Genomic DNA, 20,645 nt, shown 5'->3' with positions numbered 1-20,645 from the left:
TTCAGGGCTCCCCGCTTCGTACCTCAATACTCAGCGCTGGAGATGTTCATTTGTAGAGATCCAGATGCGTCTTCCTGCGTCTCAGGCTGGTTCCGTGGTTGTTTAGGCTGGTCTGGTACCTATCCCGCTCGACTCGGAGGACCGGCTGAAAACGGTGTCTCCTACTCCTCCGCCATCTTAACTCTTACCACCAAGAAGTGATGTTGATCAGTGGATCCAGTTCGTGGAGATGGTTTTTAATTCCTTTTCTGTTTAGTCTGCTGTGCTGTCCTGCTAAGGCTTTCAGATATAATTGTATTCGATAATTTTTACAACTTTTCTTCAGGATGTATTATTGCAGAGCACCTGGGTGGCTCAGTCAGTTGAATGTCTGCCTTCGGCTCAGGTCATGATCTTGGGGTCCTGGGCTTGAGCCCCTTGTGGGGCTCCTTGCTCAGTGGGGAGTCTGCTTCTCCCTCTCCCTCGAGCCCCCTCCCCCTGCTCATGCTCTGTCTCTGTCTCTCTCAAACAAATAAATTTTTTTAAAAGGATATATTGTTGCTATTATGTTTAAATATTAAGATGCACTGTTCTTAAATTTTTGTAGTTTTATATATACTTTTTAAAATTTAATATCATTTGCATAATAGTAACCTTCACTGCAAAGACATAATAAATCTTAAACCTTGATCTACTGCCCGTTATTATTTTGGCTTACTTATATCTCTTAGGGACAACACATTGTTGGATTTTGTTTCTATGCCAGGCAGTGATCTTTGCTTTATTTGACTCATTTATTTTATATGTTTTAACTGCTACATTGCTAATTGCTTTGCTTTGTATGTTTTTCTTTATTGTTCCTAGGCTTTTCTTCCTCTTTTTTCTAAAGGCAATTTCCCTTTCAAAAAAGATAACTTCCAATTTGATCTTTTCTTCCTCTTTTTTTTAAAGGCAATTTCCCTTTCAAAAAAGATAACTTCCAATTTGATTAACCCATCTTTAAAAAAATATCATGTCACAATTGTTTCCATTACTTCTGACATGTATTTCTACTAGAGAATCTTGACTATGCCTTCAGAAATCATATGATATCCAGCCTCTAGTGTTGGCTTACCTTTTTGAGGTAATCTAGACACTTATAAATTGTTTATAGCTTATATCTTTTAAAATATTGTTGTTGGATTATCATGACATCTCTAACCCAGCTTTTTGTTAATGTTGCAGTCTACTTGCCTTTTTGGGTAGCTCTCACTGGCTTTCAAAATTTCTAGGAGCCCTGTCTGGATATTTTTAGCTCATTGATAAATTGTTTCAGGTTCTGTAGCTCCTTAAATAGCTACATGCACCGCCAGAACAGACTGTTCGGAACTCACCCACCAACCAGTGATTTCATTCGTATCTCTGTCATCAGTAAGCAAGTGCCTGCCCCGTGGCCCTTAGTGTCAGGACAAGGTCTTTGGTCTCTGACTCGCTGCCCTCCTAGCTGCCAGGGGTGTTCAGCTGCATTTTTATCTCTGCTGGTGGCAGAAAAAATGCTTTGGTGAAACCTCTGGCAAAATTAGTACCTTGGACCAGTCGTTCAGCCAGGTGGTGCCCTTCACTTCCAAGGCATATATATCCTTTTTCAGAAGGGCCTGAAACACGTTGCATCTAGAACTTTCTCCCTGTGAATCCATCTAAGTGACTATTCTCAGGTAATTTCATCAGTATAAAGTGATAGAACACAATATCCTAACACCTTTAGATTCTTCCCCTTTTTTCTTTTAAAAAAAACATAGCTTTCTTCCTGGGGCGCCTGGGTGGCGCAGACAGTTAACTCTCCAACTCTTGTTTCTGGCTCAGGTCATGACCTCAAGGTCCTGAGATTGAGCCCCGCTTGCAGCTCCCTGCTCCTCCCCCCACCCCCCACCCCCAAACCATGGATCTTTCTATTTCTGTGTTTCATGCTTAAAATATGTAGATACCCAGGGACATTTCAATGACAGTTGCTATAAATGGCTTTTCACATTCCTCTAAGGTAGCTGCATTATAATTGACTCTTGAGCACCCAGGAAATTGTCTTCTTTCTCAAGTAAGGTTTCTACTCTGCTTGCATAATTATTTGACCTCTGGTAGGCTGATTATTCTTAAATTGGATTACCTTGGATCTGTTTCCGAGTTCTGTTGGTTTTTCTTTCCTTCTCATCAGCAGTGCAATTTAGCTATGATTTGGCTGGCTCCCTGAGCCTGTCATTACTAACCACAGGTCTGTCATCCAGCTGTGTCTGCCCCATTGATGCTCCACCCTTTTATGAGGTTTATAAACTCCCAACAACTTTTGTGGCGTCTTTGCCTCTATCTTGCAATATTACATCTTCTTTTAAAGTCACTGTAATAACTTACTCTATTATCAGTTGAGAATTTTCAGACTAGCTTTCTCTTTCTTTAATAATTGCCGTAATTATTACTAGATTGCAATAGCTATTATAGTTATTAATATAAAATATTGCTATAGTTATTACAGTTATTAACATGTAGTTAAAAAAATAGCCTAACAGTTTTAAGAGTTACTTGGGCAAGTTTTCCTTTGTTTCGTTCAGATGATTTCTTGTGGCTTTTGTTCTGAGATTCCTTCACTTTTGGATGATCTGTTTCCATGTGTTTAGCTAGGAAGAAATACCCAGTAATTTTCTGTTTACCAACACCGGGATGCAAAGTCATTATGGTTTGCTCATGAGAATCCTTTGTTAAGAAAAATTATCAAAGACATGGGAGTAAGACAACAGATGACTGTGACATTTACTCTGATGTGCGGCATTGTCTAACAAACCTAAAAGAATACAACTTTGACTTATTTACATCTACACCACTATATTTTACAATTCTGTCAACTTAGAACTTAACATACAGAATAGGGTAGGCATGATTATTTCTTATTCTCTGTAGTAGGAAATAAGACTACCAATGTTAGTTTTATTGCCTCATAGGCAATAAATTGAACAAATTTGTGTCTAATTTACCAATCTCATTCCTTTTTATTTTTATGAACTAGATAGCCCTAGTTTTTCAAATTTAATTTGAATATATTGATATATGTATACAGTTATATATATATTTATTTTATTTATATATATCTAAATAACAGTTTTATGGACATGTAATTTTCCTATGTACAATTCACCTCCTTAAAGTATACGATGCAGTGGTTTTCTCTATACTCACAGAATGGTGCAGCCATCATCACAATCAATTTTAGAACATTTTCATCTCCCCGAAAAGAAATCTTATCTCCATCAGCAGTTACTCCCCATTTGTTCGTCAGCCCCCCTCTCCTAGATAACCATTGATCTGCTTTTTGTCTCTGTTGAGTTCAGAACACGTCAGATCAACGGACTCAAATAATATGTGGTCTTCTGATTGGCTCCTTTCACTTAGCACAGTGTGCTCAAGATCCATCCATGTGGTAGCCTGTGTTCATACCCCATTCTTTGCTCATTCCGCAGTAGTATGCCATTGTATGGGTGTACCGCTTTTTACTTTGCCTTTCCTCTGTTGATGGCTTTTCCGAATAATGCTGCCATGAACGTTCATGGACAAGTATTGGTGAGCGTATGTTTTCATTTCTCTTGCGCATGTACCTCGGGGTGGGATTGCCAGGTCATGGATGTGAGCTTTGTCTTTAACTTTGTGAGGAACGGCCAGGCAGCTGCGCCATTTTACACGGTCAGCGGCAGTAGTCGAGGGTCTGGTTTCTCTGCATGCTCACCAGCACTTGTCTTTTTGACAGTCTTTCTGTTGTTTTAATTACAGCCCTACGAGTGGGTGTGAAATAGGGGTATCTCCTTATGGTTTTGAGTTGCATTTCCCTAATGGCTAACGATGTGGAACATCTTTTCGTCTGTGTATTGGCCACTTCTTTATCTTCTTCAGAGAAATGTCTGTGCAGATTCCTTGACCAGTTTTTAATTATTTTTATTATTGAGGGATTTTATTATTTTATTATTGAATCTTTTTATTATTGAGTTGTAATAGTTCCTGTATATTCTAGCTGTAAGTTGTTTATCAGATAATATGATTTATAAACACTTCCTACCTTTCTGAGGGTTCTTGTTTCCCTTTCTTGATGGTGTCCTTTCAAGCGCAAGTGTTTTTAAATTTAATGAAACCCAACGTATCTATTTTGTTGTTGCTTGAGCTTATATCTGAGAAGGCTTTGCCTAACTCAAAATTTCTTTTAAACTGGCTTTGTCATGGGGCGCCTGGGTGGCTCAGTCGTTAAGCATCTGCCTTCAGCTCAGGGCGTGATCCCGGCGTACTGGGATCGAGTCCCACATCGGGCTCCTCCGCTATGAGCCTGCTTCTTCCTCTCCCACTCCCCCTGCTGTGTTCCCTCTCTCGCTGGCTGTCTCTCTGTCACATAAATAAATAAAATCTTTAAAAAAAAAATAAATAAATAAAATAAAATAAACTGGCTTTGTCAAGTGTCTGGTTGCCTTATTAAACAGTTACATAAACCTTTATTTTCACTGTGGATTCGTGTGAGGATTCAATCTTTAATATTTTTAAAATCGTACTTTGGTACAGTTTCTGTTAACAGTAATTTAGAAGCCATTTAGAATTTGATTTCTTAAACTTGATCATGGGGCATGTCGGATCACAAAGTAAATCAATAAAATATTGGAGGATCATCATTATCAGAATACACTGGCAATAAGGCTCTTAATTTTTCACCCTTCCACTTTAACCCAAACGTTCAGATTGTATTAGCTGCCAGGAATTTGATGTGACTCATCACTAAATTTTTCAACCCATAGTTAATTGAGATCGTGTGGATCAGTTGAATGGTATGACACTGAATTATAACCATTTCTGTTTAGACCTGAGAAGAAAAGTGTAGGTAGAATTTAAAGATGGAGGAGATACCGTGGTTGGCACAGCTTTCTCTTGACAAGCCAGCTCCCCCGGGCCCAGTCGTCCAAGCCAGATAACCTAGTAATCACGATTGGCTACTACCTTCCTTTCGTCGCTCACCTCCAAGTGGTCACATAGTCCTGTACCTTTGATCTTAATGTCACTAGAATTTTTTTCACAATATCTATCCGTGCTGCTACCATTTTTGTTAAGGTTCTCATGGTCTCTCCCATGCATTACTGAAATCCTCCTAACTTGTCTCTCTCCCCACAGTTTGCTCTCCTCAGATTCATTTTCCACACTATTTCCAGATGATATTTCTCACTGGCTTAATATTTAAGAGGTCAGTGATTTTCTGTCCCCTTTAGGATAAGGAGTATGGAATTTGGCCATGGTGGTTCTCTTCAGTCTCATCTCTTGATACCCCCGTGCCCTTCCTCTCTAACCGTAGACAGTAACCATCCTACCCTGCTTTAGTTCCCTACCTGCACCACTGCCTTTTATCTCAGAGTCTTTTTATATGTTCCTTTCCAGTCCTGTAATGCCCTTTCCTTCATTCTTTAGCCATTGTTGATCTGAAAGATCTTGCCAGAACCTTCTCAAGCATGTTTCCTGAACCACCACCATGTAACACCTCAGAATCCTGGGACCCTCACAGACGCCCATGCATTCTATTTACCTCTGCTGTCTCTTTCTCAGTGTAAGCCCAGCCCATTCGTGAAGGCTCAGGTAAGTGCTAGCTCTTGCAGGAAGGTTTCCCTGGTACGAAACTCAGAGTGACTGCTCCCCACTCACAGGCTGTACACTTAGTGATTTCCACTGACTGTGGAGATTGCTCTTTTCTTGACATTCAGGATCTGGTGTATTGACTTGGGAGGGAGGGAGCTGCAGCCTGGTGGCTTTGCGGTGAGCGTTCTCCGGAGGAGCAGGTCTAAGGCAGGTGGCTGGGGTGACCTCAGGGCTGGTGTCTTCCCTTCCAGAACAGAGGGGACCGCTTCACAGAAGTAGGTCTCAGAAAGTTGGATAGGAGTGTGTTGTAACAGCAGACTTAGGCTACTGAATGGTTTTGCTCCTAGCTCTGCGAGCAGCAGCTGCCCTGGTGGCCCCTAACACGATTTCATTCAGAGCCTGGCACAGAATAACTCCTGAGCATAGGGTTGAGTGAGTGAATGGTGGTCCTGGTCATCTCCCCTGCCCTCTGGGGGAAAGGAGTACGCCTCGTTGAGGTGCCCTGCTGAGAGGGTTGTTGCACACCTGATACCCCTCTGGGAACACCAGAAATGTGATTATCATTGTCACTTGCAGCCTCCTCCCAACCCAATGCCTTGTTCAGTTTCCTGTCTTCAAAAATATCTGTAAGGGTTTGCTTACTCGTAACTTCATAAAGGCAACCAAATGTTTCCTTGAGAATGATGGGATTTATGCTGTGGGGTATCTGGTTAACTTGCATGATTAAATATAATACAAGAAAATATGAATACAGCACCATGGTTCTGGCACTGATTTTCAGTTCCGTCTCTATTGAGGTGGTGAAGCGCTTAGTGTCGAAGGGAACTCTGTCTGTGGGGCCGTCTGTCTGCCCCCTGTTTTGTTACCTTGGCTCTCCTGCTTCCCTCCTGGGTCTTTCACAATTCTTGCATCTTTGAATGCCCACATGGCTGTGACTGTAGGTTGTTTATATAACTCATAAGAGGATCTCTATTATTTTCTTTGTAATTGCTCTAAATTTAGATTTTATTAAATTACTTTTTTTAAAAAAAATTTTACAGTTAAAATTTGGCCCTCATATGTCCAAATCCCTCTCTCCCTCTCCTCCCACATGGAATTTCTGTAGAAACAAGGGCCAGGATGGAAGTTTTTACCAGAGGTGAAAGAGAGTGAGTGGTGACAAAAAACATGTTCTGAAACAGGGACAAAAAATAAAAATAAAAATGAAAAAAAAAATACCATGGTAGTGATTTCAGCAATTCGGGGATTGAAAATTTTGTTTGCGCTTGGAAAATTTGGGGATTGGATTGGAAAGTGGAAAGTGGAAAGCTAGAGCCAAGAATTGAGACATGAGTTTGTCGCAGGAATCCTGAACTGAAAGGATAGAATCAAGGACAAGCTGAGTATAGGAGAGGCGGAGGATGGGGCTGAGGGCCAACGTGATTGTCTAGACCTGCGCTGTCCGCTACGGGGCCGCGAGTCACGTGACACTACTACGGAGCACTTCCGATGTGGCTATTCTGAATTGAGGTGAGTCGTGAGGATAAATGAAGTCTACCTGGGCTTTTGGAGAGGAAATCCTGTAAGAAAAAAAGAAATTAAAATGTACCACTAATAAATTTTATACTGATTTTACGTTGAGATGATATTTTGAGTCTATTCACTGAAACAAAATATATTACTAAAATTAATTTATCATGTTTCATCCTACTTTTTAAAATGTAGCTAATAAAAATTTGAAATGATACATGTTTTTATTGTATTTCCTTTGGGACAGCACTGGCCTAGACCAAGCACTGGGGCTCTTGGGCTGAGGAGGGTGAAGGATGAGCGGGCTGGCGAGGAATAAATGGTGTGTGGAGCCCACCCCACACCCTCCACAGCCTTCCTCTGCCTCTGGTTTGGGTGGTTTCTTCTAAGCCGCCAACTCATGTTTTGTTCAGCTGACTCTGAGTGGTGGGAGGACTCGTACTGCACTCCACCTTTGGGCGTGAGGACTTCGAATTTGAGTCCCATCTGAACAAAACGACCTTTAGAGCCCAAGACCACGGACGCTCGTGACACTTCCTGTCAGTTGCCACCGGAATTGTGCCCTGACTACAGCCGTCCGGGGCTTGATGATTTTACTCCAGCTGGGTTGCCAGACCTGCATGTGTCTCTAAAACACTGGGGAATCACACTCAAGTATCCTTCTGGGGTCCAGTGCCCAAAGATTCTGCTTCCGTGGTTTGGGTGCACTGCACTTGAGAAGTGATGGAAGAGGTTTATGTGCCCTTGTTCCGTCACAGAATCGTCCTTGGGCCCAGGAGTTACTCACCTGTTTATATAAGTCTCTTTAGAAATGTGATCCTTCGACATTCAATCTTATAAATCTTCGATTCAACATAAGAGCTAAGGCCTAACTTAAGTATGGCTTCTGCATAGGGCCGGAGCCTGCTGAAGAGAAAACACAGTGATCCACTATTAAGGCCCCTCTCTGCGGCTGCGGCCTAGTAATTGGGTTTCCATCCGAGAGATTGGAAGGGGACAGGATGTAAAGCCGTGTATACTTGATGGAAGAAGTATTGCCTTTATAATATTGTAAATGGTTGTCTTTCAAATCCAGGAAATAGAATGGGGTTTTCAGTGAACGAATATAAAGGCCCCCCCCCCCCCATCAGCATCATGTATTTTCATGAGATGTCCTGGATAAGCAAGTAGAATATATCTCCTTTAGTGGGTAGATCTATTTCTGCTGTTTGGAAATCTAGGCAAAGGCTTGTATTACTTTGTAGGAAAATATCAAGATAGGAAATACTAAGATGGAGGTAGAACTCAGCATCTTCCTTCTAAAGAAGCTTCTTTTCTCTTTCCCTTTTCAGTTGATAGTTTCAAACAGGCACACACAAAACCTTAGATTTTGATCGTGACAGCCTCAGGGCCTACGTCTTCCTAATTTTTATAGCTCTTGGAGCCCCTAACGTAAGGACTATTTCATAATTAAACTCTGAACAAATTGAATTCAAATTTAAATTATTATTTTAAAATGCATTGTGTGTTTCAGGTGAGCTTTGCAAAATGAGCTGCTGTTCTTGCTTTGGCAACCGGCAGGGCCTTGTGTTAGGAGGTCCCTCATACGTGTGGTTTTTTTTAAATGAAACTGATGTTACTCTGATTTTTAAAGCACTGATTACCAAACTAGGGTGACTCTCATACCAAACTAGAATGACCCAGGGAAGTACGTTAAAGGTCGATTTCCTGGTTCAAGTCCCAGAAGTTCTGAAAGAATATTTGGGTAAGAGAAGTCTTTATTTGACCCTCAGTCTAAGTGGGTCTGGAGGCACGTGTGTGTCACCCTGTTTGAAAGCCTCAGGCATAAACCTGTGTGGCTGAAGAGCTCCCTGCAAGGAGACTGCTGTCTCCATTATGCATTTGTAGTACATTCCTAGAAAAGTAGCTTCTTGGGGATGAAAGAGGTTATCAAGGTCACTGAGAGCAGTTTTCCCAACTGAAATGATACTATTCAATAGTACTTGACCTAACTTGTCTTGGACCCTGGGAACGAAGAGGAGAAATACAAGGCAGAGGAAAAGGGAGGGAGCCCGCAGAGGCAGCTTGGGGAGGTGGCACTTGCCACCTCCGGAGTGGGGATCAGTTGTTGGAAATGGCTGGTCTGGATTACTTATTGATACTTTACTTCTTGAAAAAAACTACATAAGCCTTTAAACCTACATACCATGTTTCTATTATGATCTTAAATCCCTGAGAAGCTGATACAAATTAAAGAAACAGTTTCCTTCTTTTGTCCTAACACTGGAACATAAAGACAGATTGCTTTTCATAACGAATAAAATGCCAAGCCCAGGGTTTTTATGTAAGGATTCGGTGTTTTTGTGCGACACTCTAGCAAGCCTTGGTATCAGTGTAGTCATCTGTTCAGTGTGCAGTAGAGGGGATCACAGACTGGCTTTAAGTTTGTGTCAGCCCTGCTTTAACTAAAAGCTGGAGTTTTGGTTTGGTTTGGTTTGGTTTAATAGAAAAGCTGAAATTCACCTGGGCTTCCCTCTTCAAGAAATAAGTCAGGGTCTCAGGTGCTTTTCCATGAAGTACCAATATTTGATCCATTGTATTTCCTTTCCAAATTAATAAAGGTGTGTGAGTGGGAGACTATGATGTGGCAGCGAATTGCACGTAGAGCCAGCGAATGGTGTCCTGTGTGCAGGCTCTGCGATGGGTTTGCTGCGGGACACTGAACAAGTCACAGCCTCCATAAGGCTCTTTCCCCACTGCAGCAATGAGACTAATACCTGCGTCACAGAGATTGTGTGAGGATCCGCTAATCCTTCTATGCAGACACTTGGTGAACTGGAAAATGCTGTACATGTGGAGGGACTGGTAGTGTTACTGGATGTGGTTCATTAGTATACCAGTAGGGTTCTGCTGTGGAAATCCGGAATCTGTGCCTGATGCATAGTGACCAGTTAGTATGTGTTTGCTCAGTGGAAGCCAAACCTGTGCTCCATGAGAGAGAAGTATTTGAAATGAAGATGTTGTTAAATGCTTAACAGAAAGAAACAGACCTTAGGTAAGAAATGAATCAAGTATTTATTTTGCAGAAGGTGTTATTTACTTTTTTTTTTTTTAACAGATATACGGGTGAGAAATTGTTGCTGACAGTCTGGCGTGTTGAAATTCATTTTTTTCTACTCCAGTGAAACGGTCTCTGCTAATAGAATAACTGTATTAATGGCACATTCAAAAGGTCAGAGGCCTAGTGACATTTCCGACTCGCTTTGTGATTTGTGCACGGTAACGAGAGTCCTCACGTACACTATATTCATTGCAGTTTAATGTAAAGTAAGAAAATGTAAGGCTGGCATTACTGTTCAATGATGTTTCTGTGACATGTTGGGGGGGGTGTCTTTCCTCAAACGTTCCATGCTCTTTGATGGTGTGCCGTGGGCTAGCCCGTGCTCGGTGCCGAGGGGGCCACCCAAAAACAGAATCTTCAGGCTGCACCCTTCAGCTACCTGTCTGGACAACTGGAAACCCAGCAGGCATCTCTTGTAGGACCATATGAAGCTATGTGGTTGCCTCCGGCCAGAAACGAAAGTATAAAATGGAAATATTTGCAGATTTTTAGATATTATTTTAATAGCAGGTTAATTTCTTAAAACCCACCAATTCCATCCATTTATAGAGCTAGATGCTGGAGAAGTCACCGTCCACGAGACCCAGCTCTGCCCCCAGGAGCTTCTGCCTTGGGGGGCAGCAGACTCGCGAACACGCAGTGACAGGGCAGTGTATAAGCCCAGGCGGGACTGTGGGAGCACAGAGAGGGACCCAGCCTGGCCCAGCAGCGGGCGTGACAGGCAAGGTTTGTCAGAGGATGGGACATCCTCGCTGGGACCCGAAGGGTCAGCAGGAGCCCGTGAGAGTTGGTTCCAGAAGGTGAGGCGAGCTGACAGGTGCTGCTCTCAGGAACTGGACACCTGAGAGAGAGTCGTGAAGACCAAAGTGACAAGTGTTTGGGGACAAGAGAAAAGGAGAGGCGGGAGCCACCCTCATGACCACGCTGCAGTCTCAGTCTGGAACAGGTGCTCAAGAAGCCCACGAGATGGAACAAATACTGAGAGGAGCAGGGTAGCCATGAGGAAGGCCTGTGGCCCAAAGGGAGGATGCTATCCTGTGTAATGGTAGCCACTTGGTTTGGGTTTGTGAGAAGCCTGGTTTTACTCTTACTTTCCATCTTTGGATTCTTATGGGAATTTTTAAAATAGCCCTACCTGTATTTTTTTATTTTTACTTTTCTTTTTCTCACCCTCCTCCCCCTCCTCCCCTCCCACTCCTCCTCTTCCTCCTTCTCCTCCCTCTCCTCCTCCTTCTTCTTTTCTTGAGAGAAAGACAGAGGAAGTGAGCATGTGTGTGCATGCGCATGGGGTGGGAGGGGCAGAGGGAGAGGGAGAAAGAGAGAATCCTTAGGCAGGCCCCAGGCTCAGTGTGGAGCCCGACAGGGGGCTCGATCTCTGCACCCTGAGATCACGACCTGCACTGTAATCAGGAGTCAGATGCTTAACTGGCTGAGCCACTCAGGTGCCCCCAAATAGCCCTACCTTTAATTGATCTGGTTCGGTGAGACCGTTGGTTCTTACAATCCACCAGGACTTTGACAGCAAAATGCAGTGAGAAGCTGGTGAGAGTCACTTGAATCTTTTCCGATTTCACTAAGTGTTTGGAAATGGTCTTGCCGTCTCTGTTCCCAGGGGCTGAAGCAGCACGTGTTCAGTGGTACTGCTGGGCCTTGGTCCTGGAAAGCCTGGAAGGTCCTGGTGCCTTTACTCTGTTGTTACGGAGGAGCAAGGGGGTGAGGGCGATAGACTGCCATCTACACAGTCCATTTAGCTGGGATGGCCTTGTGGCTTTCTGCCCCAGCCCTGGGCCCTGGGGGTCAGGTCCTGCTTCCAGTCACCCTGTCCTTGTCTATCGATGGTTTTCCGTGATTTCCTTTTGCTGTGTGTCTTCCCTTTCTGTTCTGAATTACCATTATGATCATCCATGTTGTTGCGAATAGATTTCCTGAAGGGGTATATTGCAGTGCATGTATCCATGTTATTGTGGAGGGCCCTCTGGTTGTCTCCAGTTCCCCACGATTAAGAAGAGTTGTGAACAATGTTGCGAATGTCTTTTGGTAAACGTCTGTGTGCAGTGCTGTTGGGTATAAACTCGGGAGTAGACTTGCTAGATCACACATGCGTTTAAGGTGCGGTCGTGAAACTACCTGCCCTTGTCCAAAGTGGCTTCGTCAGTTTACAGGAGTGCTTCAGAGTTCCCGTTTCTCCATGTCCTCATCCAACACTGTCGTGATATTTTTCCTTTTGGACATTTTAACAGATGTCATTTTATAATCTTTTATATTACACATTTGTAATTCTGTGCTCTGTTATGACCTGTATCCTTACCTGTCCCCAAAAGTGTCCTGTTTGTGTACAGTTAAAAGCCATCTGGGGGCTTGGCCTGAACTGTCTATCTCCCATCTCCCCACCAGTTTAAACTCTGCAGATGCTAGGATGTCGTCCCTGAATTCTCCATTTTTCATTAATCTCTCACTTCTTAGGACTCCACTGAAATTTAATCTTTATATTTCACAATTACTCAACCATGTCACGTGTGTCTGTGTCCTTACCACCAAAGCTGTGAAATGCTTTGAAGAATAGGGGACTAGATCTTATCACCCTTCAGCACCTAGAAAAGGACACAGAGTAATTCCTCAACATTTACTGAATTCCAGAGGGGACGTTCTGTCTATGGAGAAGGGCGGTGCAGGAGGTAGCTTTCTTTGGCTAGCTCTGGAGAAGATGGTAGCAGGTGGACGAAGATGCTAATGATGATGATAATAGGCAGGTTATGCCTGAAAAAGACCTGCCATTATTGCCGGGGCACCGCGAGACTGTGGACACCCTTTGGGAGCATCCGTGGTAATTCAAGAGTTGAAAGTAGGGGACAGTGTAGGGACGGGTGGGACAGATCACCAAAACCAGGGGACTGGAAGCAGAGTCAGGGCAGCAGGGTGCCCCGGGGTGGTGATAAAGGCGGTTTATACCGAGGCCGGTTTATTGACTGTTAGCCGATGCCCTTCCCGAGAGGACTCAGTGTATGCAGTAGACCTGGTGTCCTATATTTACGAAACAATGAAGGACTTTTCAGTAAATGAGAAAGAAGGAACCTTTCTTTGAGCAGTAACATTTTTATATAAAACAAGCAAGTGCTGTATATTTCTGCTTGCGATGCATAATACTTTCATACGTCCCTAACCTAGGCATCTTCCTAGGATGAGGAAATAGGCTAGGCTTGTGTATTTCTTGGCCAGAACAGTTTTTTCAAAGGCGAGGAACAGAATCTATGTATATTTTTGCCCTTATAATTCTCTCATTTTTTCTTGATAAAAATGAAGATTTAGATTGTAAGAGGCACTCTGTTTGCTCAGGTGCCATTAGACTCAGGCCAGCTCCCCCCCCCAGAGCCACCACCTCCCTCTCCCCTAGTCCCTGGCTTGTCAACGCAACTTCATGACTGAATTGTTAAAGCTGAATTCCTGTGTATTCCCTTCCGTTCTGTTGGCAAGATATCCTAGTGGCTTTCCTCCTGTTAGCAGAATTCACGGTGGAAAATGGGTGAATAATTCATTTGGTTTTTCTCCTGCTTTGAAAAAGAGAACTCAGCAGGGCAGAGATATGCAACAGATGAATCTGGTTTTGAAATTTTAGCAGAAATAAACAAGATGATTAGTTTAAAATGTAATTCATACTCAGCTAGTTAAAAGAAAGACTTGAGTTGCTGATTACAGCCAGCTCAACTAGCCCTCTAAAATGTAATTAGCGTTTGGCGTGATTCCAAGTGGCTTCTTTATGCTTAAATTTGCAGAAATTTTCCAGTGCTGTTTCAGTATTTCAAATAGTTTTTAAAGAGTTTACTAGCAACATTGATCTGAGTTCATATGCATGACAAGGTAGGTGATGTCTCTTGAGTTTCTGGAGACAGTACATAGGTATTAAAAGGGGTAAGTTAATGGCATTGACTTTCCTAGTGTTATAGGAAGGCAAGTTGCTTTTAGTTCTGTGGTTTACTTTACTGTTTTAACATAATTTGGGTGTATAAAAAGATTTTCAAAAAATCTAAATAACTACACTGAGATTGTAACTGAAAAAATATTATTCTTTATGTTTTCTTTTTGTCAACACAGTATTGCAAGTCTAGAAAATATAAGAAACTAGGGTGCCTGGCTGACTCGGTTGGAAGAGCACGCAACTCTTCTTGATCTCGGGGCCATGAGTTTGAGCCCCATGTTGGGTGTGAAGATCACTTACGTGAATAAAAAAACTTTAAAAAAAATATAAGAAACTGAGGACAGCTTGCAGGGCAAGGCTCAGATGTGGACTTCACAACTGAAATAAAAATTTACACATCAGTGGGGTGGCTGGGTGGCTCAGTTGGTTAAGCATCCGACTCTTGATCTCAGGGTCTTGAGTTTTAACCTTGTTGGGCTCCACACCGGGTGTGGAGCTTGCTTCAAAGAAAACTACATAGCATTTGCAGCTAGTCCATGGTCAGGCTGCCATTAGACCTAAGATAAGAAAGTATTCCTGTTGCGTTTCTGTTGCCTAGTTAAGCAAAGATAGTTTTTATTATGGATAATAACAAATACAAATGAAAGTAGAGCAGGTGGCCTGAAGAACCTCTGCAGACCCATGACCCGCTTTCAGCAATCGTAGCTCATAGCTCGTCTGTTTTCATTCATACCCCACCCACTTCTGCGCCCTCACCCCCAGTCTGTCATTTTGAAGCAAATCTCAGATTTGCATTTCATGTGCATATATTTTAGTATGTATTTCTGAAAGATAAGGACCCTTAAAAAATATAACCACAATACCATTATCACACTTTAAAAATTAACAATGATTTTCGAGTATCATATATCCAATCAATGTTTCAATTTTTCCTTTTCATAAGTGGTTATTTTTCAGAATGGTTTGTTTGAGTTAGCACCTAAACAGTATCTATACTTTGATACGTCTCTTAGGTCTCATCTGACTTACAGATGCCCTCTTCTTTCTTCCCTCCTGGCCCCCTGCCCCTGTCACCCTCCCTTACAATGTTATTTGTGGAAGAACCCAACATCATTTGTTCTGTGGAATGCCAACATTCTGGATTTGTCACATTGCGTTCCTGTGGTGTCATGTAACATGTTCTGGCATTTTTCTGTATTTGATGTAAACTGGTAATAAAGGGCCCGATCAGATTCAAGTTTGATTTTCTTTCTTTCTTTTCTTTTTCTGGGGGAGGGGACAAGATTACCTCATAGGTGGTAGTATATCTCCATCGGAAGGACATTTGGCTATTAGTCTCCCTTTCTGTGATGTTAAAATTGATTAGTCAGTTCTAGGCACCTGATTTAGCCTGGTCCATCCATTATGAAGTACCCTATTAGCTTTCACCTAATAATTTTAGCAGCCATTTATAATCGTTGCTGGTAACTAGTATATCAAGAAGGAGAGATACCATTTTTTTAAAGTAACTGTTCAGACCTGGAGAGTAACTGAATGACAAAACGTGATTTTCCTGTTTGATGGTTCCACCTTCTTTAAAGCCAAGTCACAGAGAATCTTCCCTGAGCTAACAAGCAGATTGCATCAGCTTAGAAGCTCTGTGATAAAGCAAAGCCCAGAGTGACCCAGTCCTCTTCCTGCGCGGTTGGCATTCTCCCATGAGACAATTTCTCAGCCCCAAGGCTAAAAGGGATGAGGCAGTGTTTTTGTTTTGATTTTTGTTAGAAAATAAAGCTTGGAATTCATTAAGCTTTCAGTGTGTACTGCACAATTTGTATGTTAACATTTTATTAAAATTACCAACAGAGAGGAAAAGAGTTGTGAAACACCACTGAAGTGTCCCCACTCCTGAGGAGCCTGGGTGGCACAGTCAGTTAAGCATCCAACTCTTGGTTTCAGCTCAGGTCACGATCTCAGGGTCGTGAGCTCTAGCCCGGCCTCAGGCTCCGTGCTCAGCTTGGAGTCTGCCTGAGATTCTCTCTTTCTCTCCCTCTACCCATTTTGCTAGTTCTCTCTCTCTCTCTCGCTCTCTCTCAAATAAATAATAAATAAATCTTAAAAAAGAAGAAATCTGCCCACTCCTTCAGCCCTTTTCTCTGTTGGGGTTTGAGAGTCGGGACAGTGAGTAACCCCCAACCCTAAGCCTCACCTGGCCGTCATTGATGATTTGTGACTGCCAACCTTGGAGGGAAAGGAGGGAAGGGAAGGAGATCGGTTGGGAAGGGTATTCCCAACCAGTAGCTACTTGTTGAGAGGAATTCAAGGTGAAATACCTCTTCATATTGGAAGCTAACTTAGAAATGATTTGATCTAACCTCTTCGCCAATCCGAGAAACCCTCCAAAAGAGTCTGACCACTGCCAGAAGACTTTCCTTCACATTCTGTACTGTTATGGTGCTCATCTCATTCTGCTTCTTCAATTTTGTATATCTTGTTTTCACTATTTGGCTATGCATTCTTTTGAGGATGAGGAATTTATCTAATTATTCTATTTAATCCCATATAGGGTGTCAAACAGAAACACAGCTGGACATCCGTTAAAACAGTGAAAATAGATTTCATTCAGTAACTGCTGACAGCAGGGGAGAGAGCTGAGCGCCATTCTGATTTGCGCAGAAGTGATAGGGCATTTTAAAGGGAGGGTGAGAGTAGCTGGGCCAGCTGGGGCTCAGAAGAGGCGGAGAAGTGAAAAATTACAAAGGAATGGTCGTCGGGGTGCATTTAGGCTGGCTGTGTCTGCTGGCTGGCAGTTACCCTCTTACAGACACTGGGAGACAGGCCCTGTCCTTTCTGATGAGTACATTTTAAAGGAATGGCTCGCAGGTCCTTGAGAAAGACTTGGGAGTCGTGGGAGACACATATTCATCATTGTCAGCCCTTTACAGAAAGTGCTGGGAGACACTGGGAGAAAGACAGGGAGGTCAGAGGCCCTTTGTCAGGTCTTGGCTAGAACCAACAGTGAGTTCTCCTGGCAGCATTGCGCTTTCTCAGGCAGGGGTTCTAGTGGGGGTGGGGGTCATCCTAGGGACGCGCCTTGCGCTGCTAGAAGCCATCTGGAGGTTGGTGTCCTAGAGCACAGGTTTGGATGAAGTCTGTTACGTGCCGATGGTTCTGTGGTTCTCAAGGGTCTAGACCACTACTTAATGGATTTGTGTTGGCCGAACACATTTAAATAAATTCAGTTTCCTCTACCCTGAAGGGAACGGGGTCAGTGGAATGCTTTTCACCTTCCCTTAGGGGCTAGACACAGCCAGGGGACAGGAGCAGCACCTGCATTCATTACGTCCCTTCCCTAGGTCTGTCTGTCCTCCCTAGCAGGGTGATAGCTGTCCTTCCCTTCTCTTGAAGGCGAGCCCCTTTACTTGTGACTAAGAGACTTCATTTCCCTACCACAGATGCTCTGATTTTTTGAAATAATTCAGTGTGATCAATCTATTATAAACATGATTAAATATTTTACTATCTATGGCAGTTTTCTGGGCACTGTGAAAAAAGGACAGTTTAAATGTCTGTCTCTCACCCAGGGCATCGTACCTAACAGAACAGCATTTCTGTCATATATTTTCATCAAGCTTTTCCTTCTTGGCATTTATCTCAGGATGTAATGTATTTATTTGTATGATAATTTTTAAATATATGTCATGGAAACTCTGTCTTTCCTTGTTCACCATTGAAAGGCCAGCACCTGCCCCAGTGCCTAGAACTGTTAAATATGTTCCAGAATGACCTATTTAATGATGAAATGAATGAGTGGCTTTCCATCTTGCTTTGTCTTTTCCGATAACACTGACAGTATACAAGGCTATTTAATTAAACCGTGGTAAACGAATGTTTGCAAAGTATCATGGACCTGAGTTGTGTTTCAGTGATTCTTCTTCTCTTCGTAGGTTCCTTACTTATTCCTACCTCTTGGCCTTCAACGTGTGGCTTCTGCTTGCACCTGTTACCCTGTGCTATGACTGGCAGGTCGGCAGTATTCCTCTGGTGGAGACCATATGGGACGTGCGGAACTTAGCCACCATCCTTCTGGCAGTTGTGATGACCTTACTGAGCCTTCATTGTTTAGCAGCCTTCAAGGTAATTTTCTTTCAATCCAGCTGAACTCTCTGCATTTGAAGACAGATGCTCTATACTTAGTGATACCTTCCCCGCCCCCCACCCCCAGGTGGTCTGAGTCTACTCTTTTTTCTAAAAAAAAAAACTAAAAAAAAAATTAAATTTTTCCAGGTAAGTAATACATATGTTAAAGACCTTAGCGGAGTTAGCAGATCCTGACCACCTTCCTTATATGATCTCTTTTACTGTTCTACCAACCGTGTTGAAATTGGATCTGAAATTTAATGTTTGCAAACAGGAATTTTTTTTTCCCCGCTGTAGTTGACTAATTTTTGCCATAACTTGTTTGATTTCATGTAATGATAAATGAGATAATGATAATATATTCATAAGTGCTTAAAATATGGTGAAGATACTACTTCCAGTAATGCCTGCCTGCCTGACTGGGTGGGTTGGGTGATTCTCACCTCAAAAAAAGAATGGTATAAAACTGGAAAAAAAATTATTAAATGCAGCAGTTTCAAGAATGACCAAAGACAACAAAGTACTTGAAAGTGTTTACTTAGGGAAAAATTGCTCTTGCGTTGGGGAAGACGTGTCCTCCTTGAGGGAATCCCCCCACCCCCAAGCCCAGCTGGTGTGAAAAAACCCACAGGTTTACTAGTTAGAGGCTGATTGGGTTTGGGAGAGTAGCAGAGCAGCAGGAAATGTAAGGGGGAACTTTTGGAAACAAGAGCTGATAATATGCTCCACACACATGCAGGTCTGGCTGCTAAATGACGCGGACTCCCCAGGGAACACAAGCAAAATTGAAAGCCCGGGGAGACTTATATTTCCTGCAAATTTGAATGAATTTTTTAACCCATACACAGGTTGGGCAGCAGAGAGGGGAAGCTTCATTGGCTTGAATTGTCATTGATAACCTCTGTTGAAATCATTGGCTGATCGGAAAAGCTGTGCAGGCACAAGAGAGATTCCCCCAGAGATTCAGGCAAAAGGGGGGGGAAAAAAACCCGAGCAAAACTTTCAGCTCTACAGAGAAACGGATTCTTCATTTTGAGTCTAGGCAAGTTCATTATATATTAAAACAGTAAAACCAGCACATTTCAGAAGAACAAAATGGAATACAGAGTCACTACAGCGTATGATACACAAGGCTTAGCTTCTAATCAGATTACTGGACATGTAAAGAAACAGGAGAGTGTGACCGAAACTCAGGGGGGGCGGATAGTAAGTAGAAAACAGAATAGAATTAAGAATCCAAAGGTAAGCTCACATTTACATGCTCTATTGATTGTTGACAAGGTTGCCAAGATAATTCAATGGGGAAGGGATAGTCTTTTAAATAAAAGGAACTGAAATAATGGAATATCTATAAGGAGAAAAAATGTGACATTTAACCCTTATGGCATACTGTACACTTAGAAACTAATTCTAAGTGGATCATAATCCGAAGCAAAAGAATTAAATTATGCCAAAAATTCTAAAAGGAAACAGGAGAAAAATCTTTGTGGACTTGGGTTAAGCAAAGATTTCTTAGACTATAAAAGAAAAAGATGACAGATTGGACATCATTAGAATTAAAAATTTTGCTCCTCAGGGGCGCCTGGCTGGCTCAGTTGGTTAAATGTCCGACTCTTGATCTCAATTCAGGTCTTGAGCCTCGGAGTCATGAGTTCAAGCCCCCCATAGGCTCCACTTGAAAAAGGTGTTTTCTTGCTCATCAAAAGATAATGTTAGGGCCGCCTAGGTGGCTCAGTTGGTTAATTGTTTGCCTTCAGCTCAGGTCATGATCCCAGGGTCCTGGGTCGAGCCCCATATTGGGCTCTTTGCTCACCAGGGAGCCTGCTTCTCCCTCTGCCTGCCACTCCCCCTGCTTGTGCTCTCTCTCTGTCAAATTAATAAATAAAATCTTAAAAAAAAAAAAAAGATAATGTTAAATCACTCAAGGCAAGTCACAAATTGGGAGAGAGTATTTGCAAAACATACATCTATAAAGGACTTGTATCTGGGACGTTTAAAGAGCTCTTAAAACTCAATAATAAGACAAATATTCATTAAAAATGGGCAAAAAATTCAAACGCACTTCACAGAAGAAGATATACAAAGGTTCATAAACATATAGAAAGATGCTCAGCATCATTAGTCATTTGGGAAATGCTAATTAAAGCCACAGAAAGATATCACTGCATCCCCACTAGAATGACTGTAATGAGAAAGATTCACAATCCTAAGTGTTGGCCAGAATGTAGAACAGCTGGACCCCTCATACCGATCAGGGTTGAAAAACAGCTCAGCCACTTTGGAAAAATTTGGCAGTTTCTTAAAAAATTAAATGTGAAAATAAGCAATTCTACTCAGTATCTACCAAAGAGATGGAAACTTATGTCCACACAAGAGTCTTGTAAGTATTCATAATAACTGAAAAAT

General features: G+C 42.4%; 1 protein-coding gene across 3 annotated transcripts in view; it reads left to right on the top strand.

Annotated features, from left to right (window-relative positions):
* Window positions 1-20,645, top strand: part of TMTC1 (transmembrane O-mannosyltransferase targeting cadherins 1) — a 257,865-nt gene that overhangs the window by 122,904 nt on the left and 114,316 nt on the right. For all 3 annotated transcript variants that reach the window (XM_040642292.1, XM_040642290.1, XM_040642291.1), the window contains one exon: window positions 18,047-18,236. In XM_040642292.1, coding sequence (XP_040498226.1) covers window positions 18,047-18,236 — 190 coding nt within the window. The remainder of the gene's footprint in view (window positions 1-18,046; window positions 18,237-20,645) is intronic.

The sequence above is a fragment of the Ursus maritimus genome, unplaced genomic scaffold (genome assembly GCF_017311325.1).
Source record: "Ursus maritimus isolate PB19 unplaced genomic scaffold, ASM1731132v1 scaffold_26, whole genome shotgun sequence".
In the NCBI taxonomy this organism is placed as follows: domain Eukaryota; kingdom Metazoa; phylum Chordata; class Mammalia; order Carnivora; family Ursidae; genus Ursus; species Ursus maritimus.
The sequence above is the reverse complement of the archived record's forward strand: the minus strand, read 5'-3'. Positions and strand labels throughout refer to the sequence as shown.